This window comes from Athene noctua, chromosome 9, assembly GCF_965140245.1.
Source record: "Athene noctua chromosome 9, bAthNoc1.hap1.1, whole genome shotgun sequence".
Taxonomy (NCBI): Eukaryota; Metazoa; Chordata; class Aves; order Strigiformes; family Strigidae; genus Athene; species Athene noctua.
This window is the reverse complement of record NC_134045.1, coordinates 5972327-5991621: the sequence shown is the minus strand read 5'-3', so window position 1 is coordinate 5991621 and position 19295 is coordinate 5972327. Positions and strand designations below refer to the sequence as shown.

The window sequence follows — 19295 nt, the reverse complement described above, 5'->3', positions numbered from 1 at the left end:
ATAATGAAGAAACCAAGCTGGCTCACGCTCCAGTGAATCAAGTAGGATTTCTTCAGAGGTACCAGCCAGTTTAAGGAAAAGGTACCTGTCTCCTCCAAACCTTCCCGTATACCCCTGTAGCACTATGGCTACATGAGCACTTTTAATCAGATCAGGAGAGATTTAGCAAATCAAATAGAATTTTCCATTCTTAGTTACAAAGGTGCTGCCTCTTACGCCCTTCAGCTGCACATGCACATAAGTATTTAACGTACTGCGGTGAGTGGGGCACTCAGCACCAAGCAGAACGAGCCCTCCTGCCTGGGGATGAAAGAACAGGCTCCTGCCCGCTGGCGGCTGCTCTGCTCCAAGCCGTGAGCAGCCAGCCAGCACGCAGGCTCCTCCAGCTCATGGATGATCTGGTAAAGGAGTTGAGAGACAGATGCACCCTGTTTGTCTCTGCAAGGTGCACACACTCCTGTTTCCCTGAACTCAGGCTCAGGCCAGAAGAGACGGGATTTGCTTACAGCTCCACACCTCTTTCAACCAACAGGCTCTTTCCCGTGTCATGCTCTTGCTCAGGGATTTAAGAGTGGGCCATGCTACCAGTGTGTCTGCAACTGTCTGTTGCTTCCTCGAGGTCTTCTCTCTCTGGTTCTCACCCAAAGAGTCCTGGCACTGGTGCTCAGTCCCAGGGAGCCTCGTTGCACATTTTTGGAGTCATGCCTGGTTTCTAAAGGCTCTCACTTCTTGCAATGGGTTTAAACAAAGACATCAATTACACCCCCTGAACCCCTAGCATTACAAATGTTTCTTTGTGTATTTGTTGACATAAATATAGGCACCTCTGACAACTATAATAATACTCTATAATGAATGAAAAATTCAGCTTATAGAAGACAGAAAGAACAGTTATTTTTCTATCGACAAAGTGAGGCTTTGATTCTGCTTGCTGCTGGGTATCCTCACTACTTTGCCCAGAAGAGCCTTGAACTGAGTGGAGCCTCTGGCACTCCTGCAGCATAAATATTAAATAACTATAATACTTCCCATCGACTTAGCCCTTATAGCTCAAAGGGCAGCCCCCACAAAAATTAAAGAGCTATGACATGGTGAGTTATTGGACTGCAGCTGCAATTAATTCCCTAATGCACAGCCTGCTCAGAGTCAACAGAACAGAGGGAAGAACGGGTAGAGAAAACTGTTGCAAAAAACAATAAACCAATAATAAGAAAAGGGAAGTGTGAAAGAATAAAGTCACTTGGATTCTTCTCAAAACCTAGAGCAAACACATTTGCCAAATCAAAAGTACTTGTGTTTCTATCCAGCAAGCAATGGGATGGAGCCTTGCTGTATCACAACACACGCGCTTGAGGAAGCAAACCAGGGACATCGACCCGCAACCCCCAGGCAGCATGCCAGACACCAGACCCCTCGGCTCTCATAGGGACGCTGCACAGACTCATAAGCACCCAGAGAGTTATCTTGGATTGACAGGAATAAAAGCGTTTGGGGTGTGCTGAACAACATAAGCTCTGCTATGACACCTGGAGCTTCCCTAAGCCGAGCCACTGAGAAGAAACACTCTGATGATAGATTTCCCTGGCTTGGCTAATTAGAGTCTAATAACTCACCGGTGCCCATCACCCAGCTGCTTGCTGTGTGTTCAGCAGACTGAATTCAGTGGTCTCACCCTGGGCAGACCGTCCCTGGCAAGGGGCAGCTGCTTGCCTTTGCTCCGAGCCCCACAGCTCACTCAGCCGCGTTCTGCGCTCCTCCTCAAAGGGTGCAGCATGGGCTGAGCTGCCCAGTGGTGCCCTTTGATCCTCCAGCTGCTGTGCTCCTCTGCCCTGAGAGCTGCAGACAGCCCCCGTTCAGTTCCTGCACGGCAAACGGCAAACGATGCCTCACCAGGCTTACCAGCACCATCAGCTACACAAACACTCCCTGCTGAGACGTTGAGAGCAGTGGTCATGCTCCAGGTCTTCATTTTACAGAGGGGTGTAAAGCAGGGGAGGAGAGCACATCCTGAGCCTTAAAAACAAAACACAGCAGGGCAGTGAAAGGGAGGGAAGTTCAGCAACCCATGGGAATGAAAGAGCCCCATTTCAGAACAGCCACCCAGATAACTCCATTCACTCTGTAGAGCCTCCACGTGCCAGACAGCAAACTGGGGAGAAGGTATTTGAGAGAAATAGGACAGGACCAGCAAGGCCAAGGATGAAAACTGATGCCAGGATTTGACTGTAGTTCTGCCATCAGGCTTACGAGAGCTGTGCACAGCCTGATTACCAAGGGTAGGCAGCTAAGAGTTTGTGCTGGGTCAGACAGACAATGCCCACCATAAACTGAGCATCTGATTTGCTGGGACTGTGTTATTTCTGGCAAGACTTTGAGATCTATCTGAAAAAGCAGTCAGATTTTACACCACGTCATCATTTAGCACAACACTGATTGCTCTAAAGCAGAGTTCATACGAACCAGAACAAGATCTCAGAGCCAAATCATTCCCAGGAAACTCAGAGAGCATCCTTCCTTCCACCAAGGCCAGAAAACAAACAACTTTGAGCCTAACACAGCAGTATGAGTCTTTCAGATTATCTATCTAACAAAATACTGTTTTGCCACTGGCTTTTGCTGGACCACACGCCGATGGTATTCACCGGTCTATTTGACATGCCACAGTCAGATATATGTTGGCCCTCCAGACACTAGGGGCAGTTTGGTTATGACTCAGAGGTTGACAGAGGCAATACATCTCCTGTTAACAGAGGCAAGTGTAACACAATTCATAAGCAAAAATGAAGCTAAGCAGGAAAGGAAGAAAATTAAAAAGAACCGTTGGCGTGATGAATATGTATCTGCTAACAACAGCACACTTTTCTAGCTGAGTGAGTTTAGCTGACTTTGGAATTCAATGAACTCCAAGGCCAGCACATCTGCAACAGAAATACAACCGACACGGTGATCCTACCCCACTGTTCTAGAGCACAGGAACAGCAATACATCACGGAGGCAGAGACAGGGACAGACTTGACAGGGCAGGGGACCTAGAAAGGTAGTGCAGAGCCAGAAGGCAGGGACAAGAGTGGGAGATCAGAAACAGTCAGTGCTTGACGCTCGTGGCAGCTCCGTCTTGCTACGAGCTGCACCCACACCACCTGCCATGCTCTGATCACTGTCCGACTTCGGGTGCACAGGACTAGGATGGCAAATTTACCTGTTTCCCCACTAAGCTCTGGCAGCCAGCCAGACTGATTCTCTGTATGCCTAAACCCCTAGCGTGACTTGCACGGCAACAATCTCGACTGCAGGGGTGAACACACACAGGGACGTGTTGTAACTACAGCAGGGAGGAGGTAACAGAAAGAGAATTCATAAGGAAACATTTCAGTAAGTTCCACTTCCCCGTTTTACAGCTCACAGAAATGGAGGCACAGCAAGGCTTTCACCCACCACAGAGTCCATCCAGGCTTCTGTGGTACTTCCAGCGCTCCTCTCAGAACAGCAAAAACCTTCCAGGAGCTCCTCGGTGGCAGAGCAGCACTGTTAGCCCCAGCTTCTCCAAGGAGGTCCCGACAGACAGAAGGAATATGGGCTGAATCTTCAATGCCTGAATACCCAAGTGTTCAGGGCACTAAATACAGAGATGTGAGAGTATTCACAATTATAAACTTTAGGTACCTAACTTGGGTCATCCACACAGAGCCTTGAGCTACAAAGCCAACATTCCCCTTGAATGCAGAAGCTGAACATCCCAGGTTCTCCACTGACCTGGGACACCTGAGTTCTGTGTCAAAGTGAGGAAACCCCTCCTCCCCCGAGTAAACAAAAAACCTTTGATAGTCCTCCCACCCCAGCCATGGTGTACTAGCCCCAGGAGTGCGAGGCTACATGCCATCTCCTAGTCCAGAGAGATGCCTCTGTACATGCCCGGGGCTCTCTGCAGACACTGAGTTGCATACCAAGATCTGCCTCATGGAGCAATCCCTTCCAGTATTTGGATTAACCTGGTTTGGGATTTGGGACAACAATGCCCACATTTATCCTGTCCTCAGGGGACAATTCCTCTTGCCACAAAACTGCCTTGTGCAAGCAAGTCTGCTTCAATATCCTTTCTCTCTCCACCCTGGGACCCGTCCCCATGAAGCCCTTGTCCCCAGCTAAGCCCTGTCCCCAGCAGCCCCTACACATCTAACAGGCACCAGGTAGCTGGACCCTGGCAGAGGCGGCAGTGACACCCTGCCTGCTGCTGGGCGCCAGGGCTTGTGTCCAGCAGGACATCTCGGAGCAGCTCCTGGAGAGAAAACCATGCCTGCCTTCTTCGCTGCAGAATACATTTGGAAAGCAGCTCACAAACAAAGGCAAGGCCCTGTCACCCCAGCCAAGACTCACTGTCCAAGGCTCCCTCTGCTTACAGGCGGGTGGCACAGAAGGCAAGAGAGCAGTATCACGGCTTTGCAACCTGCTCCAGCTGCCTGCTGCTCTTCACATGGGGTATGAGACACTGCTCATGGCACAGAAAGCCCTAGTTGGCCTGGCCTTCTGCCACTCCCGCATCACCACTGCTGTCAGAAGGGGAACCAAAGCTGGGTCAGTGCCTGCGTGGTGTTTGTCTGACACTAGAATTTGGTCTTGGCCCAAGATAACCCAAACTGAACATCAAAACGGTGAACTTCCACTGCACAAAAACCAGCTTCAGCAGAACCTGGGAGAACACTGCAAGTGTACACCGCCAAACAGTGAGGGAGGGAAATGAGTCCCTGCAGCCATTATTCAGAGCAGCCAAGTTCCTGGTGGGACAATTTGCTCAACACTGCCGAGACCACAGTGATTGCTGCGGTGTTGCTGGGATCTCTCCGTACAGTGCGTGAGGGAGCCTAAAGCTTTGAGCCAGTCTCATTTCTTCTTTTACAACCTAAATAGACGAGGGTGCAGCACACAAACACCCTTGCCAGGGATGGGTCTTGCCATGCTCCAGGAAGCCATCCAGTGATGCACCAAGACCCCAACAAGGGACATATCTCCATACATCTCAAGTGCCGCTGGAGCCCAAGGCACAGACAGATGAGACTCCTCTATGGCACCAGAGGAAACAAGCCTACAAACTAGTAATAAAACCCATCCTCTTCTATGGATCAGTACAGCCCTCTGGAACAATCCTAATGCAGCATTATTACTGGAGCCTTGCACTTGTATCCTCACTCCCAAGAAAACCTGCACCAGCAGTTAATAGACTCAAGTCTCTTGAGCTCCTGATATGAATTCACCACGCTGCAGGCTTCAGTGTTTTTGGACAGAAACTTTTGGCAGTATGTCCACAGACGGTTTCCCTGTATTGTCAGTGAAGCTAGAAGCCAGAACATTTGACTCCGAAGGTGGAGGGCAAGAAGAAATAATCAGTTACACATTATTCTACTATTCCATGGCTAAAACAAATTCTTTAAAGATGCAACTATTCCGGGAAACATTTGTCATTTCTCCCATCATTACTGTTGTATGTCAGACTATAAAGCTAGAAAATATTGTGAGTTATTTCTCCTGGGAAATTAAAATAGGCTGTTGAAGAGGTTCTTCACGTTCCTGCTACCCCACAGGGGATAAAAGAACTGCTGCTTAAAAGGAAATGCTTCATTACCCACCCTTGCAGGCTACTGCTACATGCGTCTGAGCCTCAGGGCACCTCAGGAGCCAGTGGTCTGCCTGGGCTAGTGTGTTCTCTATGGGATGACAGTTGAGTCAGAGCATGGAAGACTACCCTGGACAGTAACCAGGACAGATATAAAAACATGCAGTGCTGTGAACATGATACTGCAACACTTCTGGCCACAGACAGGCTGCAACTGGCAGGTGGCATAAAATACAGACGGTGGATGTATGATGATACAGCACAACCACTCCAGCTGTCCTACCCTGGCTTTGCTACAGCATAAAGCACGGTGACACGGGAGGGGATGGCACACCAGGACTCACAGCTACAGAAGTGATCTCTCTGCAAGAACCTAACCACAAATACATGCAGATCCTATTTCTCCTCTCTCAGCCCCTAAATAATGAGAATCTGCTAGATCTCTACCAGCCTGAATAAGAAAAAGCTGGTCTTGAAAAGCCAGGCAACACCAACCGAGTGGCCAAATCACCTGCTTTGATTTGCAGAGGGGGAAGGCAACCCATGGAAAAGAAATCACTGCTCAAAGCAGTCAAAGACAGAGCTGGCAACAGAAATACTAAAATGACACTCAAAGTGCATCCTGTCAGCTCAGGGCACTTAAGAGAAAGGCAGTGCCAAAGCTAACATCTGCCTCTTTCCATAAATAACTGAACCCACAGGGAGCTGTGGGATGGACCACGGCTCCCACTGGAGATGGTGCCTTCTGCCAAAAACCAAAGTGCTCTGCAGTAGCCTCTCATTTGGATGGGGACCAGCTTGGTTTCCCAGCTGAGGTGCAGATTTGCAGCAACAAACACCACTGTTACCTCCTGAGCCAACCTCTGGATCAGCAACAGTAGCAGCTTCATAACCTGGATATCTTGACGACCCCCTCCATGGGCTCAGAGTTCATACGTGAGACTGAGGAGTCACTACAGGACAGTGATGACTTGTCAAGGTCAGCACAACAGTAACAAATCCTTGTCCTCCCTTTCCTCTGGTTTCCATTTCCAAGGAGTCAGCTCCCACGTGTCTGCAATGTGACTTACAGCTAAGCTGTGGTGAGGAGGATGCAGCAAAAAGCAAGGACTTTGTCCTTTGGTAGCCACCTGGGCCTCTATCACAGCTGCCTCTGCTGACATATCATGTGTAGTTGCAAAAATAAACCAAATTTGAGATGTGCTCAGAAAGTCAGAGTTGCATAACAGCTTGTTTCCCACAGGCTTGGACGGCTGCTCAAAATGTTCATGGTCACATGGTAACACCAAAATCACTGCCTCCTCTTTTCTGTTGTTATTTTCATCAGTAAGTTAACCCTATACAGACTGAAGTGACATGTTGCAGCTTCTACAGATTGCAACACCTGAAAATACTGGCAGCTAATGATCCACTGACATAGCAAAGCTTCTGCACAAACCCTGCAAAGCCATCCTGCCCAGAAAGCGTTTCCAAACTACTCTCCCTCCACCAGCTTCCTAACCTCTGGAAGCAATTATTTCCTCCAGTCACTTCTTACAAGGGTTCTATTACTTCTGCGGCGTGCTCCCACACATCACGGGTGAGAGGTGGGAAGAAGAGAGCAGCCACTTTTGGTCTGAGGCAGCAAGGTCCCATCTCTGGGGGGGCCTCTCCAGCAGATTTACATGGCAGTGCCACAAGGGTGTCTGCCCAAGCTAAAAGTTACAGGGCCGTCACCGGAGAGAAGGTTGTGGAAGCCAGCAGCAGTGGATTTTTATATTCTACATTTGATAAAGAAAAATCACAGAATCATTCAGGTTGGAAAAGACCCTTGGGATCATTGAGTCCAACCCTCAGCCCAACTCTACAAAGTTCTCCCCTACCCCACATCCCCCACAGCTCATCCAAACGGCCCTTAAACACACCCAGGGATGGGGACTCCACCCCCTCCCTGGGCAGGCTGTTCCCACTCTCTGACCACTCTTTCTGTGAACAATTTTTTCCTCATGTCCAGTCTGACCTTCCCCTGTTGCAGTTTAAAGCCGTTCCCCCTTGTTCTGTCACTAATCACCTGGGAGCAGAGCCCAGCCCCAGCCTCTCTGCAATGTCCTGTCAGGAGCTGCAGAGAGTGATGAGGTCTCCCCTCAGCCTCCTCCTCCTCACACTGAACACTCCCAGCTCCTTCAACGGCTCCTCACAGGATTTACTCTCCAGGCCCTTCCCCAGCCTCGTTGCCCTCCTCTGCCCTCGCTCCAGCCCCTCGAGATCTCTCTCGTATTGAGGTGCCCAAAACCAGACACAGCACCCCAGGTGTGGCCTCACCAGTGCAGAGCACAGGGGCACTGTCACCTCCCTATTTCTGCTGGTCACACTATTTCTAATACAAGCCAGGATGCCGTTGGCTTTCTTGGCCACCCGGGCACACTGCTGGATCATGCTCACCTGCTTGTCAGTTAGAACCCCCAGATCCTTTTCTTCTTCTACTTACTACCATTTGATGTAAAGACACCCATATGCCAGGGGGAAGACAGACACAAGCAAAACTCTGAATATGAAACTGACTGTTCCATAAATAACAAAATTAATGGAAATCAAAGATTGATAATGCTAGACAACACAGAAGGGGAGAGACTCATGCAGTAGCCCACTTATATTCAGTCCTAGAGCAAACTGTGTAACATTAACATAGTTATTTACAAAAGGATTCCACTCAAGACTTGAGGCCAGGCTACACTTCATGTCTGTACATCACTACGTGGAGTACCAGGACTCGGTGCTGTGGGCAGCCAGACTTCTGGACCTCACCTTAGCAGCTTCAGGAGCTCAAGAGCAGGTTAAGCTCGTTGTGGAGACATAGTCCAACTGTAAAGAAGCAGGACACACTTCAAAGCCAGCTCTGACACACCACAGGGTGCTCTTAATGCTCAGCTGATCAGCTCCCACTCTCTACAATATTGCTACTGCTCTGACAGAGTCTATTGGTCACATCATGCTGCTGTCAGCTACAGTGGTGTGAAACTGCAGTTGTGCTGACACTGGTGGCTCTCAGCCTTATATGAGATATAGGAGTAACCAAGAACATGATTCCCTTCCTTGAAAAAAATAAAATAAAATCATTAGTTTCACCTATTTTAAAAGAAAGAAGAAGTTGAAATTATTCTAAGATTTAGTCCAAGATGAAAAGGGATTTTATGTTGCTCAGACAGTGAGCATTCTTTATCTCAGACCACGCAAACAGGGCTCTGGTTGATTGAAGGACATTGGGTTTTGCTTGCAGAAAAGCAACAAAATTTCTGTACCTATGTGCAACAGAACTCAGAAAGTCTGTTTAAATCTGCCAGTCTTGTGTCCAGGCTCACCAATGACACTGGGAGATTCAGCCATGGTATAAGCCACGGTATGTCTGTGATCAAACCCGGGCTGAGTTTGGCCTCCTTTCCACAGAGAACCATTTCATTCCTCAGGTCAATATGCAAACTGACAATGCTCTAATATCCTTTGTTAATCCCCACATGCTACATGTGAGGTGTGCCCTTACTCATAATAACTGATAGCTCTGAACAGTGTAAGGACACTTATTAAGTGCTCTTAATTTATAGACCTTGCAGCAGAGCTCAGCTTTAGGCAGGCTCTTGCTCTGTGTTGGAAGCCCACAGAAATGCTTATTGCAACCAGCTCTCCCAGCCTCACTAGAAACCTGGTGTTTTCTCTCAGCACATCAAGCCAGCTGATGCAGGGACCTGACGAGTGACCTCAGACAGGGAGGAGAAGGAAGGGAGATTCTCACCTATCGCTTACCAACGGCTCAAAGGTGAACACATCATTGGAGAAAAGCATGAAGTCTCCTGGCGCCTTTGCCCGCTGGTTCTGGAAGGTGTGGGAGAGAAGGGAAAGGTGTTCTGGGAGAGCGGGGTACACCTTGCACTCCTTCAGACAACGATTCAGCTCGCCCTCTTTCTGCCTCTGCAGCCTGCAGCCACGGGGAGAGACAAACCAAGCAGATATTTAATGAGCAACAGATTTGCAGAGACCGTTGTGTAAGCACAGGGGCAGCAAAGTGCGCGGGGAGGAACAGCAGCTGCTCAGCAGGGGGCTGACCCCAAGCCACAGGGTCCCACATGGATCAGATTATCACTTGTTGTTCGCTGGCACAGCATGTAGTTTTACTCCATGTTTACAAGCTCAGAGAATGTTTCTGCAAGCCAGCAGCCCTCAAACCCTGGCTCAAAGTCTCTGCCACAACTGATGGAGAATCCACCAACCACCCCAACTGGCTTTTCCTACCACAGAGCTGCTTGGGGGAGGCAGATCAAGATGAAGGAGCACCCACTGCAGGGCTTCACTGGCAAGGGGAGACGCAGCTGGGTTTCAGCTGCAGGCTACTGGCATCACTCTTTTTTTCTTCCCTTTGGACCTGCAGGGGTAAGCAAGCTAAATGTGCTCTCTGTGCCCTATGCTGCCTTCCACCAGAGGATCCCAGAGCACTGTAGAAGCAAACTAATGAATTCAGGCAGCACATCACTTGGGGTTTTATATGCATGAAAACAGAGGCCCTGAGAGGGAAGGGACGTTGCCTGGCATCACCCACTAAAGAAGTCTGGACCAGCATCTCTGAATCCAAACCCTTTCGTCTAGCCTTGAACCACCTTATCTTTTTCCTCTTTTTGGCCTTCTCTGTAGGGCTTTAATGCAGTTAATCTCTCCCTTACTTGGTAGCTGTAGCAGAAATCATTCTAGCATTTAAAGATCACAACCAAGAGATAAGGGAGCACTGCTACAGAGCAGTTGCTTCCTAGCTGGCATATTGCTGTCCCCCCTTCACGCTCCAGTCCCCAGCAAGTGACAACTCTGGGGGGATGAGAAGAAGGCTCCATATGTAGCAAATTGAGGCCATGGAGTATAAACAAGATAGTGATCATCACCCAGCTAAATTCAAACACAGTTCGAAAGGAAATACAGTCATGGACATTACTAGCTGTACACAGACAGAGCCTCAGGCAAAGGCTGGCACCAGCACCAAGAATACTTGTTTTGGCTCGCTCCCCATGGAGTCCAATGGGAAATATTTCTCCATAGCTGACCTACAACACTGTGCATGCTTCCAGCCACCAAGATGAGCAACCCTCAACTCAACCTCCATCAGCGGACAATAATTCCACCATTACATCCCAGAAAGTCCTGCAGGAGGGAGACACAGCAAACCCCTGGATAGACTTTCTAATGATCCAGGCATTCTGGGGTCACAGCCCAGAGCAGGGTCCTGCACTGCCTCCTCTCATGGAAAAAGTCCTCTCTGCTCTGAGATCTCTAAAGCTTCTCTGACAGGACAGTGGCCTTGGAGCTATGACCATCCCTGAGATTGCAAGTAGGAAGAACAGAACGTCCTGGTCAGAGAAGGAGACAAACTGGCATCAGATCAAATGTAACTGGAAAAGAATCAGACTGAAGGTAACTGTATGAAAACCTGGTTTGTTCTGAGGGGAAAGAGGATCACTCAGGGTCCAATATGAGACAGGAAGGTGGGAAGAGACAGTAAAGGAATGGTTCAGGCAAGTGCCAAGAGAAGGTAATGAGATTTTCTTTTAACACACTGAGCTTGCACGGAAGTCACACACTGTAATTAAAAATAGAGAACAGTGGAAAACTAGTTTTGGCCTTCAAGGCATTTCTGACCTAATTACATTGAACTTTATTTGCTCAAAAGCCCTTAAAAAGTGCTCCAGTTTAAGGCAGTTTCCTGATCAGCTATGGGTTCATACTAACTCCTATACACCTATACACCCATGCAAGTCTGAGAAGTCCCACAAGGATTCCCTAAATTACCCAAACTTTTAGGTGTCATTTCCAATTCATCCCCCCAGGCTCTAAGTGTTTCTCTGCTGCCTGAAATGGGAATTTCAAAGCTTCACCACAGACACCCTTGGAAGAACCTGCCCCATCTCTCAGCACCATGAAGACACAGGCTGCTGCAGCCCAAATGTGTTCTGTCCTGTGCTGCCCTGCCTTCCCTGCGGAACCCTTCACCTCCAAATTCTCCCCAGTCTCTGAGGAAGGGTAGAAATACCTCGTTGTGCTGGAGATCGGGACAGTGCAAGGCAATCCAACATCCTACAGCAGGATGGCCTCAACTTGCCCAGCCAACAAAGCCCTTTACACTGCATATTACTGGAGAAGGAGCCTGCCACCTTATCAAAGCTGGAGTGGAAGAAGCTGCATAACATCATAACAGTTATGCTACCTGCAGCTATGTTAAGTGCTGCTACTCAGTGCAGTCCCAGGGAACGAGTGCTGACACTTTCCTCAGCCTCACAGACCCTCCATAGCCCAGGGGTCTCTGGATATCAGTGGTTTGGGGCTCCCACAAATGCAGATTTGCTCTCTGAGGAAATCCAGTCATTGCAATCAACCTTTCCTCCCCAAAACACCATCCTCAGCTGGAGTATGGATGGAACTGGAATGGGAGGCACTGGGCTCCATTACCCTAAAGGCCAGGACACATAACCTGAAGCCATGGATGGTTTACTTGTCCTAAACCATTCAAAAGCACCAATACCCCTTGAGACCATACATTAGTTTTACCCTTGAGCACTGTATCTTACTGAAATGAGTGCTTCAAATGAGCCTCAGTTTCTGATGATCCTCCTCTTCCTGCGTAACAAAAGCCAACAACAAAAGTCCACTGGAACTGGACTATGATTTCAGTCCGATTGTGAATCACCACAGATCTGTGGTTTGACAGCGTGAGGTAACTCTTCTCAAGTGTTAAGGAGTTCCTGGCCAGCCCAATGTTGACATCTACAGCTGCTCCATAAAGGCTTGTGTGAATGTCTTCACCTGGAAAAAAACAAAGGGGAGTCTTTGCTCATCTCACTTGCTAATGGAAGTACGGGGAACAAAGCAAACCACCAGCAACAGAGGAAAGTGTTACAGCTTTTAGCTGTATTAGCAGTCCCACAGAGCAGCACATTTAACACATCCTGATAGCTGCTTGGGTACAGAATGAGGATGTCCTGGGCACCACCTTCAGCACCTTATTTCTGAGTGTGTTTGTAGAGATTTATCCCCAAGTGAGATTTTTCAGATGTGCCCAGGTGGCCTTTGGGTTGCCATCCCACTCAGGTCACAGGGAATTCCGCATCCATGTCATTCAGGTTACTCTGAGGAGTCACAGCTTGCCCAGGGTCTCCTGCAGACACACCACCAGCGTTGTGTCTCTCCTGATCCCTTGTTGCTGACAAGCAAAGATGCCTGGGGGCATGTGAACAGAAAAGGGAGGTTTGGAGGAACAAGTGACAGCCCAGGGCAGGATGGGACACAGAAGAGAACTTCAGTGTGTTGTAGAAGCAGCGCCCTCACTTGCTGTGTGTTTGTGAAGATGTGTCAAAACGAGACTGGTGGGGCACGGCCCACCCCAACCTGCCCATTACAGCCCTGCAAGCCCATTTCCTCAGCCAGGACCCTGTTGCTTATACCTGAGTCTGCAAGTCTACGCTGCGTCTTCCCAAGCCGTTCAACGACCAGAGTGAGGGCATCTTTGCTTTCCACCTCAGACGCAGCTGAAGAGGAGTGTCCCTGGCCGTGCACATCAACTGACCAATGACTGGGGCCTTGCTGGAGTACCTGCCAGCACGTCACCCTCCCAAACAGACTCCCACCAAAGGCTCCCTCATTTCCAGAGCTTTCAAACCTTCATTATTCCCAACCAAGTAACTCCTGGCAGTCAACTGAGTTCAAACTTCAGTACGAAGCCCACTCTTGCTCTTGCAGGCAAGTGTTTCCCAGGTGAGATGCAAACAGCAAATATCAGACACGCTCTCTAGAAATGGCATTTCTATGGAGTGATGCTTAAAGCCTCAGAGCCAGCCTCAACAGACAAGTGCAGCAACCCAGCCACACCCTGGAGAGCATCTCTCTGCAAAGGCAGAGCCTCCTCCTCACCACACAGGTCACAGCAAGGCAGCCAGTGGATGGACCTGCCTTTAAAGTGCTACTGTGCAACAACACAGGGAGAGTGCTGGATGTGTGCTGGTGCACTCCTGAAATCCTAAACCAGACACAACACAGAATTGCATTCATTCTGGGGAAAAAAAAAAAAAAAAAAAAAAAGAAGCAGCCCCCTCTTTGAAGTGGTGCGGGGGAATGAAGCAAGACTCACCCTTAAAATAGTAGATGCCTAGAGTCATTCATTCATCTCTACACATGGAGAATTCAGCCTTCATGCCTGTATAGCCTCAATTTCTCTGCTCTTAAGGGAGTCTGGAGTGGTAGGGATTGTGGCCAAAGATGAGTTACGTTGTGAGGACAGCAGCAATGTTTACAATGACTGGACAATCTACTTTCTATAATGGACAACTTAGCATACAAAAATAACTGACATTCAGGAGAGTTACAGAGGCGGGTATGCTTTATAAGCATTGCCTCTCCCTCCACTGAATCCTTGGCATACATTGGCAAGCACAGGAGCCAGGACCCAAGAAATGGGAGACATGCACAGTGCTTTGAGCTCAGGTTTATGGAAACATGAGCTAATGCTCTACAATGATCAAGAAAACAAACTACTACAAAATAAACAGTATGAAAACTATCATCTCACTGTCTAAACCTACGGCCACATGGGTCTTGAAATATTTGGTATAGTTCTGATCTCAGAAAAACAAGCTGAAGCATTTGTAATTAAATAGAGAAAGGCAGAAAGAACAATTAGAAGTATGAAGCAGCTTTTGTATGAAGACTGAATAGGATTCCTCCTTCTAGAAATCATATGGGAGATAGATGGGAGAGGTTTGTAAAAGCGTGAATGGCCTGGGAAATGTGAATAAGGAAAAATTGGTCACGATTTGTCATAAAACAGGAACCTGAGGGCCTGAAATAATGCTGTTAGAAACTACACAAAAGTGGTAATACTTTTCCAGGGAGTATTCCTTCCTTTGTGTCGCGGATGAAAGTATTGACACGGTAATGATTTATAAAAATAATCTAGATTTATTAATAACTATTTGTCAATACAAAATAACTCGGACAGAAAAGCGACTTATTCAGGTTCTAAAATAACAATATTCACTCTAACTTACTTAACGGTACCTTAATGTACATGCACATACACAAACCAGACTTATACATACAGAAACAAAGGGGTTTGGATTCGGTAAAATGAACACAAAAGGGACAAGCACACAGGAACAAGGGCAAGTGTACGTACCCCCCCCCCCCCCCCGGTCACAGGCCGCTGCGATCCAGGAGAGCTCAAAGGGTCTCCCTGGTGGTCGCAGTTTATAGGACCCAAGATAACTGACTTTTGTCAAATACTATCTGGTGCCTTCCGGCAGTTGCACAAGAATTTGAATAACATGCAACCCTGTTATTGTTCCATCATCTGACCACATCCCAGGCACAGGGGTGTCAGGCCATCAGGAGATGATGGGCCAGTATAACCTTTTCCAAGCAATTGGGAGGGGCAGGAGCCAGGCTCCTCAAGGTTATCAGTCCTTATCTCCACAGATTGGTGTATGGCTCGGGGGAATGTGGATGGAATCACACCTGGCACCAAGCGGCCCAACAAGGAGGGCAGGGAGGGGTAAGAATTGCACCACCACACTTTGGAACACACTACCACAGGAGGCCGTAGAGGCTAACAGCTGTAAATCCAGAGAGCAACTGGACAAATTCTTAGAAGATAAAGCCATCAGAAGCTATTAAGCAGTGATGAGAATAAAGCCTCCAGCACAGAAAAATGTTAACTCTAGAGCCCACGAGGGAGAAAGCATATGCACTGTCTGTTTCTACACAATTTGCTAAACATCCCCTATTGCTGCTCTCCCCGGGAGAAACTGGGGACGCAGCCACCCCGCGCTCCCAGCTGCAGGCACCGAGGACTCCTCTGAAGGCTGGAGGGTTTGCCAGAGCACCTTCTACCACAGAGAGCATTTGGCATCGTGCTGAATACAGAAACCCACAAATTGCTGGGTACAGGAGAGCCTGCACAGCTGCCAGCGAGTCAGGAGGAAGCCACGGATCTGTCTGCCAGGCCGATGAGCTGACACAGAGAGCGGACCTGCCAGGTTGGCCACGGGCGGCTGCAGGCTTCATGTCTTGGGTGTCAAATTAGATGTGACATTTCATTTAAGACTTTTGGTTGTTTAATATATAAGTTTAAAAGAAACTCCCCCCCTGAACTGTAACATCAATGAAGCACTTGACAGGGTAATGTCCATGGTGTGTGGTTTGGGATGCTTGGCTGCCATGAAAGCACATTTACTGAATCTAGATGTGTCTGCCCCATTGTTATTTATGCAACACAATCTTATTACAGGCTGTCAAATCTCATACTTACATGCTTTTGAGACGTTTCCTACAGGTGGCAGGACACAGCTTTCACTCTGCACCCCAAACAAAGCAATATCTGAACTTGAAATTAAAAGCTAGACTTTTTATAGAGCAGTAGAGGAGATGGTTTGGGTTGTGCACTCCTGAGAGGTGCTCTTTGACACAGCAGAAAAACCACTGTGTTTTATCCCAGCATCCATCCACATGTCTACAGACACAGATATCTAAGCACATCACAATAACTTTTCACTATCTTGAAGTGAGAAATCTAGCATTGGGTCATCCTCTGTGGGGCTCCTCTTGTGCAGGAAAACAGACAAAGAGAGAATTTACAGAAGAGCTAAAATGTCTTTCTTAATTCTTCTAATGCTACATGATCATCCTGGTGCCAGAGGGAATAGTTGTCAGAGCAGTACAAATTGTTCTTAAATAAAAAGACAGAGTTTGTTTAGCCTGAAATAATGGCTCAAAGAATGGGTGAGCAAACCCTTGAATAAGATTTCAAAACAAATTTCAGGTTTTATGAAGAATGCTTTGCTTAGTATTCAACAGCTAGTACTTTCTTTCATTGATTACTGCTCTAAACATTAGGAAGCTGGTAGCCAGATTGATTAGGCTGAGTAGAAACAAAACAGCACCTTGCTGCATTTCTTCTTCACTGAGACATATTCTTCCTCTATCCCTGTGTCTCCCTCTTTGCTGAATTTGGATTTTAAATCTTTATAGGAGTGAATGACAGTCAAATTTGGAATATTTAGGTGGCATGGAAAACAAGTGTAATTTCATTTGCCCAGTTTGTCAGAAGACTGTGCCTTGCTCTTATCTGTTCTATGAACGCAGCTGGAGAGAGGCAGGTCTTGCTGCTTTTCCACTGAAAATACAAGCAGAAATGCAATGAAAGAAAAGCTCTTCAATCAAAAGGATGTTACTCTACCTCCATATCGATCTATAAGAAGTAATTCTTTTGCTCCTGCTACTATCATACCCAACTGCCTCCCCACTGCCACCATATCGTTGTTTTTCAAATGGTGTGCAGAGGTCTCTGTTACCACTTCACCACTGGAGAAGCAAGTAACTTCACCAGGCTGAGTGATCTCTGGAAAGCTGGAGAAGTCGCCTACGGCCTGATCCAGCTCCCCCCCCCCCCCCTTTTTGCTGCGTCTCCCACAGAGCTACCCTTAGATCAGAGTCAGGAGCGCTGCTCTGAGCTGTTTCACTGTCAGGAGGCTGATGGCTTCACCTATGAGGTGTGCTGAGCCTCTGGAGGCCTGAGAAATGCCACCTGTCCATCCCCACGCTTGTATTTCCAGCCCCAGAGCAAAGCGTAGAGCAGCAACAGTCATTTAAAGTGCTTCTCCGAGGCGGTGTTCACAAGCTGCCTTCAGACATCATTAAACCATCACATTATTTACTTCAGACGTTTATAAACCTCACCACTAAATAACTGCTGCACAGGTGTTTCTAAAGAGCCATTCCCAGGCTACAACAAAGCTCAGAGTATCCTCATCATTACCGTTGCCACAGTTACTGCTGTTAGTGGTCAAAGTCTCCAGCACGGCCCAGGCCTCAGCAAAGCACCCACTGAGCCCACCCAGCACAGTGCAAGAAGAGGGTTTCTACCCTAAAGGCATTGCAAGGAGCCGTAAAACAACAGATGGGGATGAAAAGGGAGGTGGAAAGCAATGACCAGCCAGCAGTGCTCTACAGGACAGGTTGCAGGCTCTTCAGACACCTCTCCTGCACATTAAGTCTTCTCATTTTCAGTCAGGCTCCTCATTATGCATCTGTCTGTAACGGAGCACCCACAGCATTCCCCCATTACCTCCTCTGCACTGTGCTTAGGAAGATCTGCTTGCCTTGTTCCAGGATGAAATGCTCCAGCACAGGAATATCTGGGTGCCAGCACGGAGGCTTTGTCCTGCCCAGCATGAAGGAGCTTCGCAGAACGTATTGAAAAGGACAATGAAACCGTTGGATGATGAAAGACAGCGCTGCCACATATCTGGGATGCTGCAGGCTATTTTTAATCATTATTGCTACTCCAGTAATGATACGCTGGGGTACCTGACTGGCTGAAACATTGCTTTTGGCCCATGGGGAAAATGGTGCAAGAACTTTCATTCTGATTGCCTGGCAAAGACATGCCCAACAGACCACTTAATAAATCAGTCACCCTTCAAGCTGCTCTTCTGCTTCTCAGCAGATGCTGACTGATCCACAAGGAAAGGAGGCTAATGAACGGTCAGTTCTGCCCTAAAACACATCGACTGTTAATGACACTTCAGAACACATTAGTGATTTCCACTGATGATAGAGTAGACAAACTGCAGTCAAGGATGACCCGCAGATGAAACCACATTCTTCCAGAAGTCTTTCATGTGCTAAAAAAGGGATATGCGGTGTCACATGGAAGTCTGTTTCTATGCCTGCTTGAGGATGAACAAAACAGCCAAAAGAAGATTTTTAACTTCCAAACGACCCTCCTAGTACATACATCCCAGTCTGTGCTTATGCAGTCAACGTGTGTTGCTGGAGCAGGGTTTTTGTTCAGAGGGGTGTTATGCAGTTGTGGAGCTACGAAGCTGTGCAAAAAAACCTCAGGCAAATGAAGCACAAACTTAATTCCCCTTCATCTACCTTCAAAGTGACAGACCATCTGTCTTGAAACACAAGGCCCTGGAGAAGGGGCAAAGGCCATACTCTGTTTGCAAGGAGCAGCACGACCTTATCTAAAACAGTATAAAAAAAATAATTCATTATTACAAGCATTTCTAGAAAATGGGAACAAAGACAGGAAACAGTTGTTACCTATTAGCTGTTTTGACAGAAACGAACACTGGAGACCAATTAGACTCACCTATCAATCTAAGTGATTTGAACTATAAAAGCATATAACCAATCAGTTGTATAAAGTATTAGTTACCAAACCTCGGTCTGTTGCAGTGCTGCTACTATTAAGATGCAAAGTCAACATATAATCGCACAAACTCCTATTTACACCTTTTTTTTTGCCTACAATATATGACTCCCTCCACTCACTTCGAAACAGACATACAAGAACATAAAAGTCTGACAGAAACCAGTCATACTGCTGGGAATTCTCACAAGGGAAGGAAAAAAAGCACAATGTGCACTCACCACCTACAACAGGCAGAAAGAAAAATCCCTTTGCAATGTTTTAAGTGCCTGATAGTCCAAAGAAAATCTAGAGGTGCCTCTTGTAATAACTACAGTGGCAATCTGGCTTACACCTTAGGATAGCAACAAGATCTTCTTGAAAAACTCACAGAATAAAGTAAGTTTCTAACCATCTGCCAGCACTACACACAAATGAAAAAGAATTACATCAGTTAGTGCACTACAGTGAAGCTTTGGAGTCAAAAGG

General features: G+C 47.6%; 1 protein-coding gene across 1 annotated transcript in view; it reads right to left on the bottom strand.

Moving 5' to 3' along the window:
• HYDIN (HYDIN axonemal central pair apparatus protein) overlaps positions 1-19295 on the bottom strand; it is a 152597-nt gene that overhangs the window by 74636 nt on the left and 58666 nt on the right. The window contains 3 exon segments of the mRNA XM_074913662.1: positions 9386-9563; positions 12207-12259; positions 12261-12421. Coding sequence (XP_074769763.1) covers positions 9386-9563; positions 12207-12259; positions 12261-12421 — 392 coding nt within the window.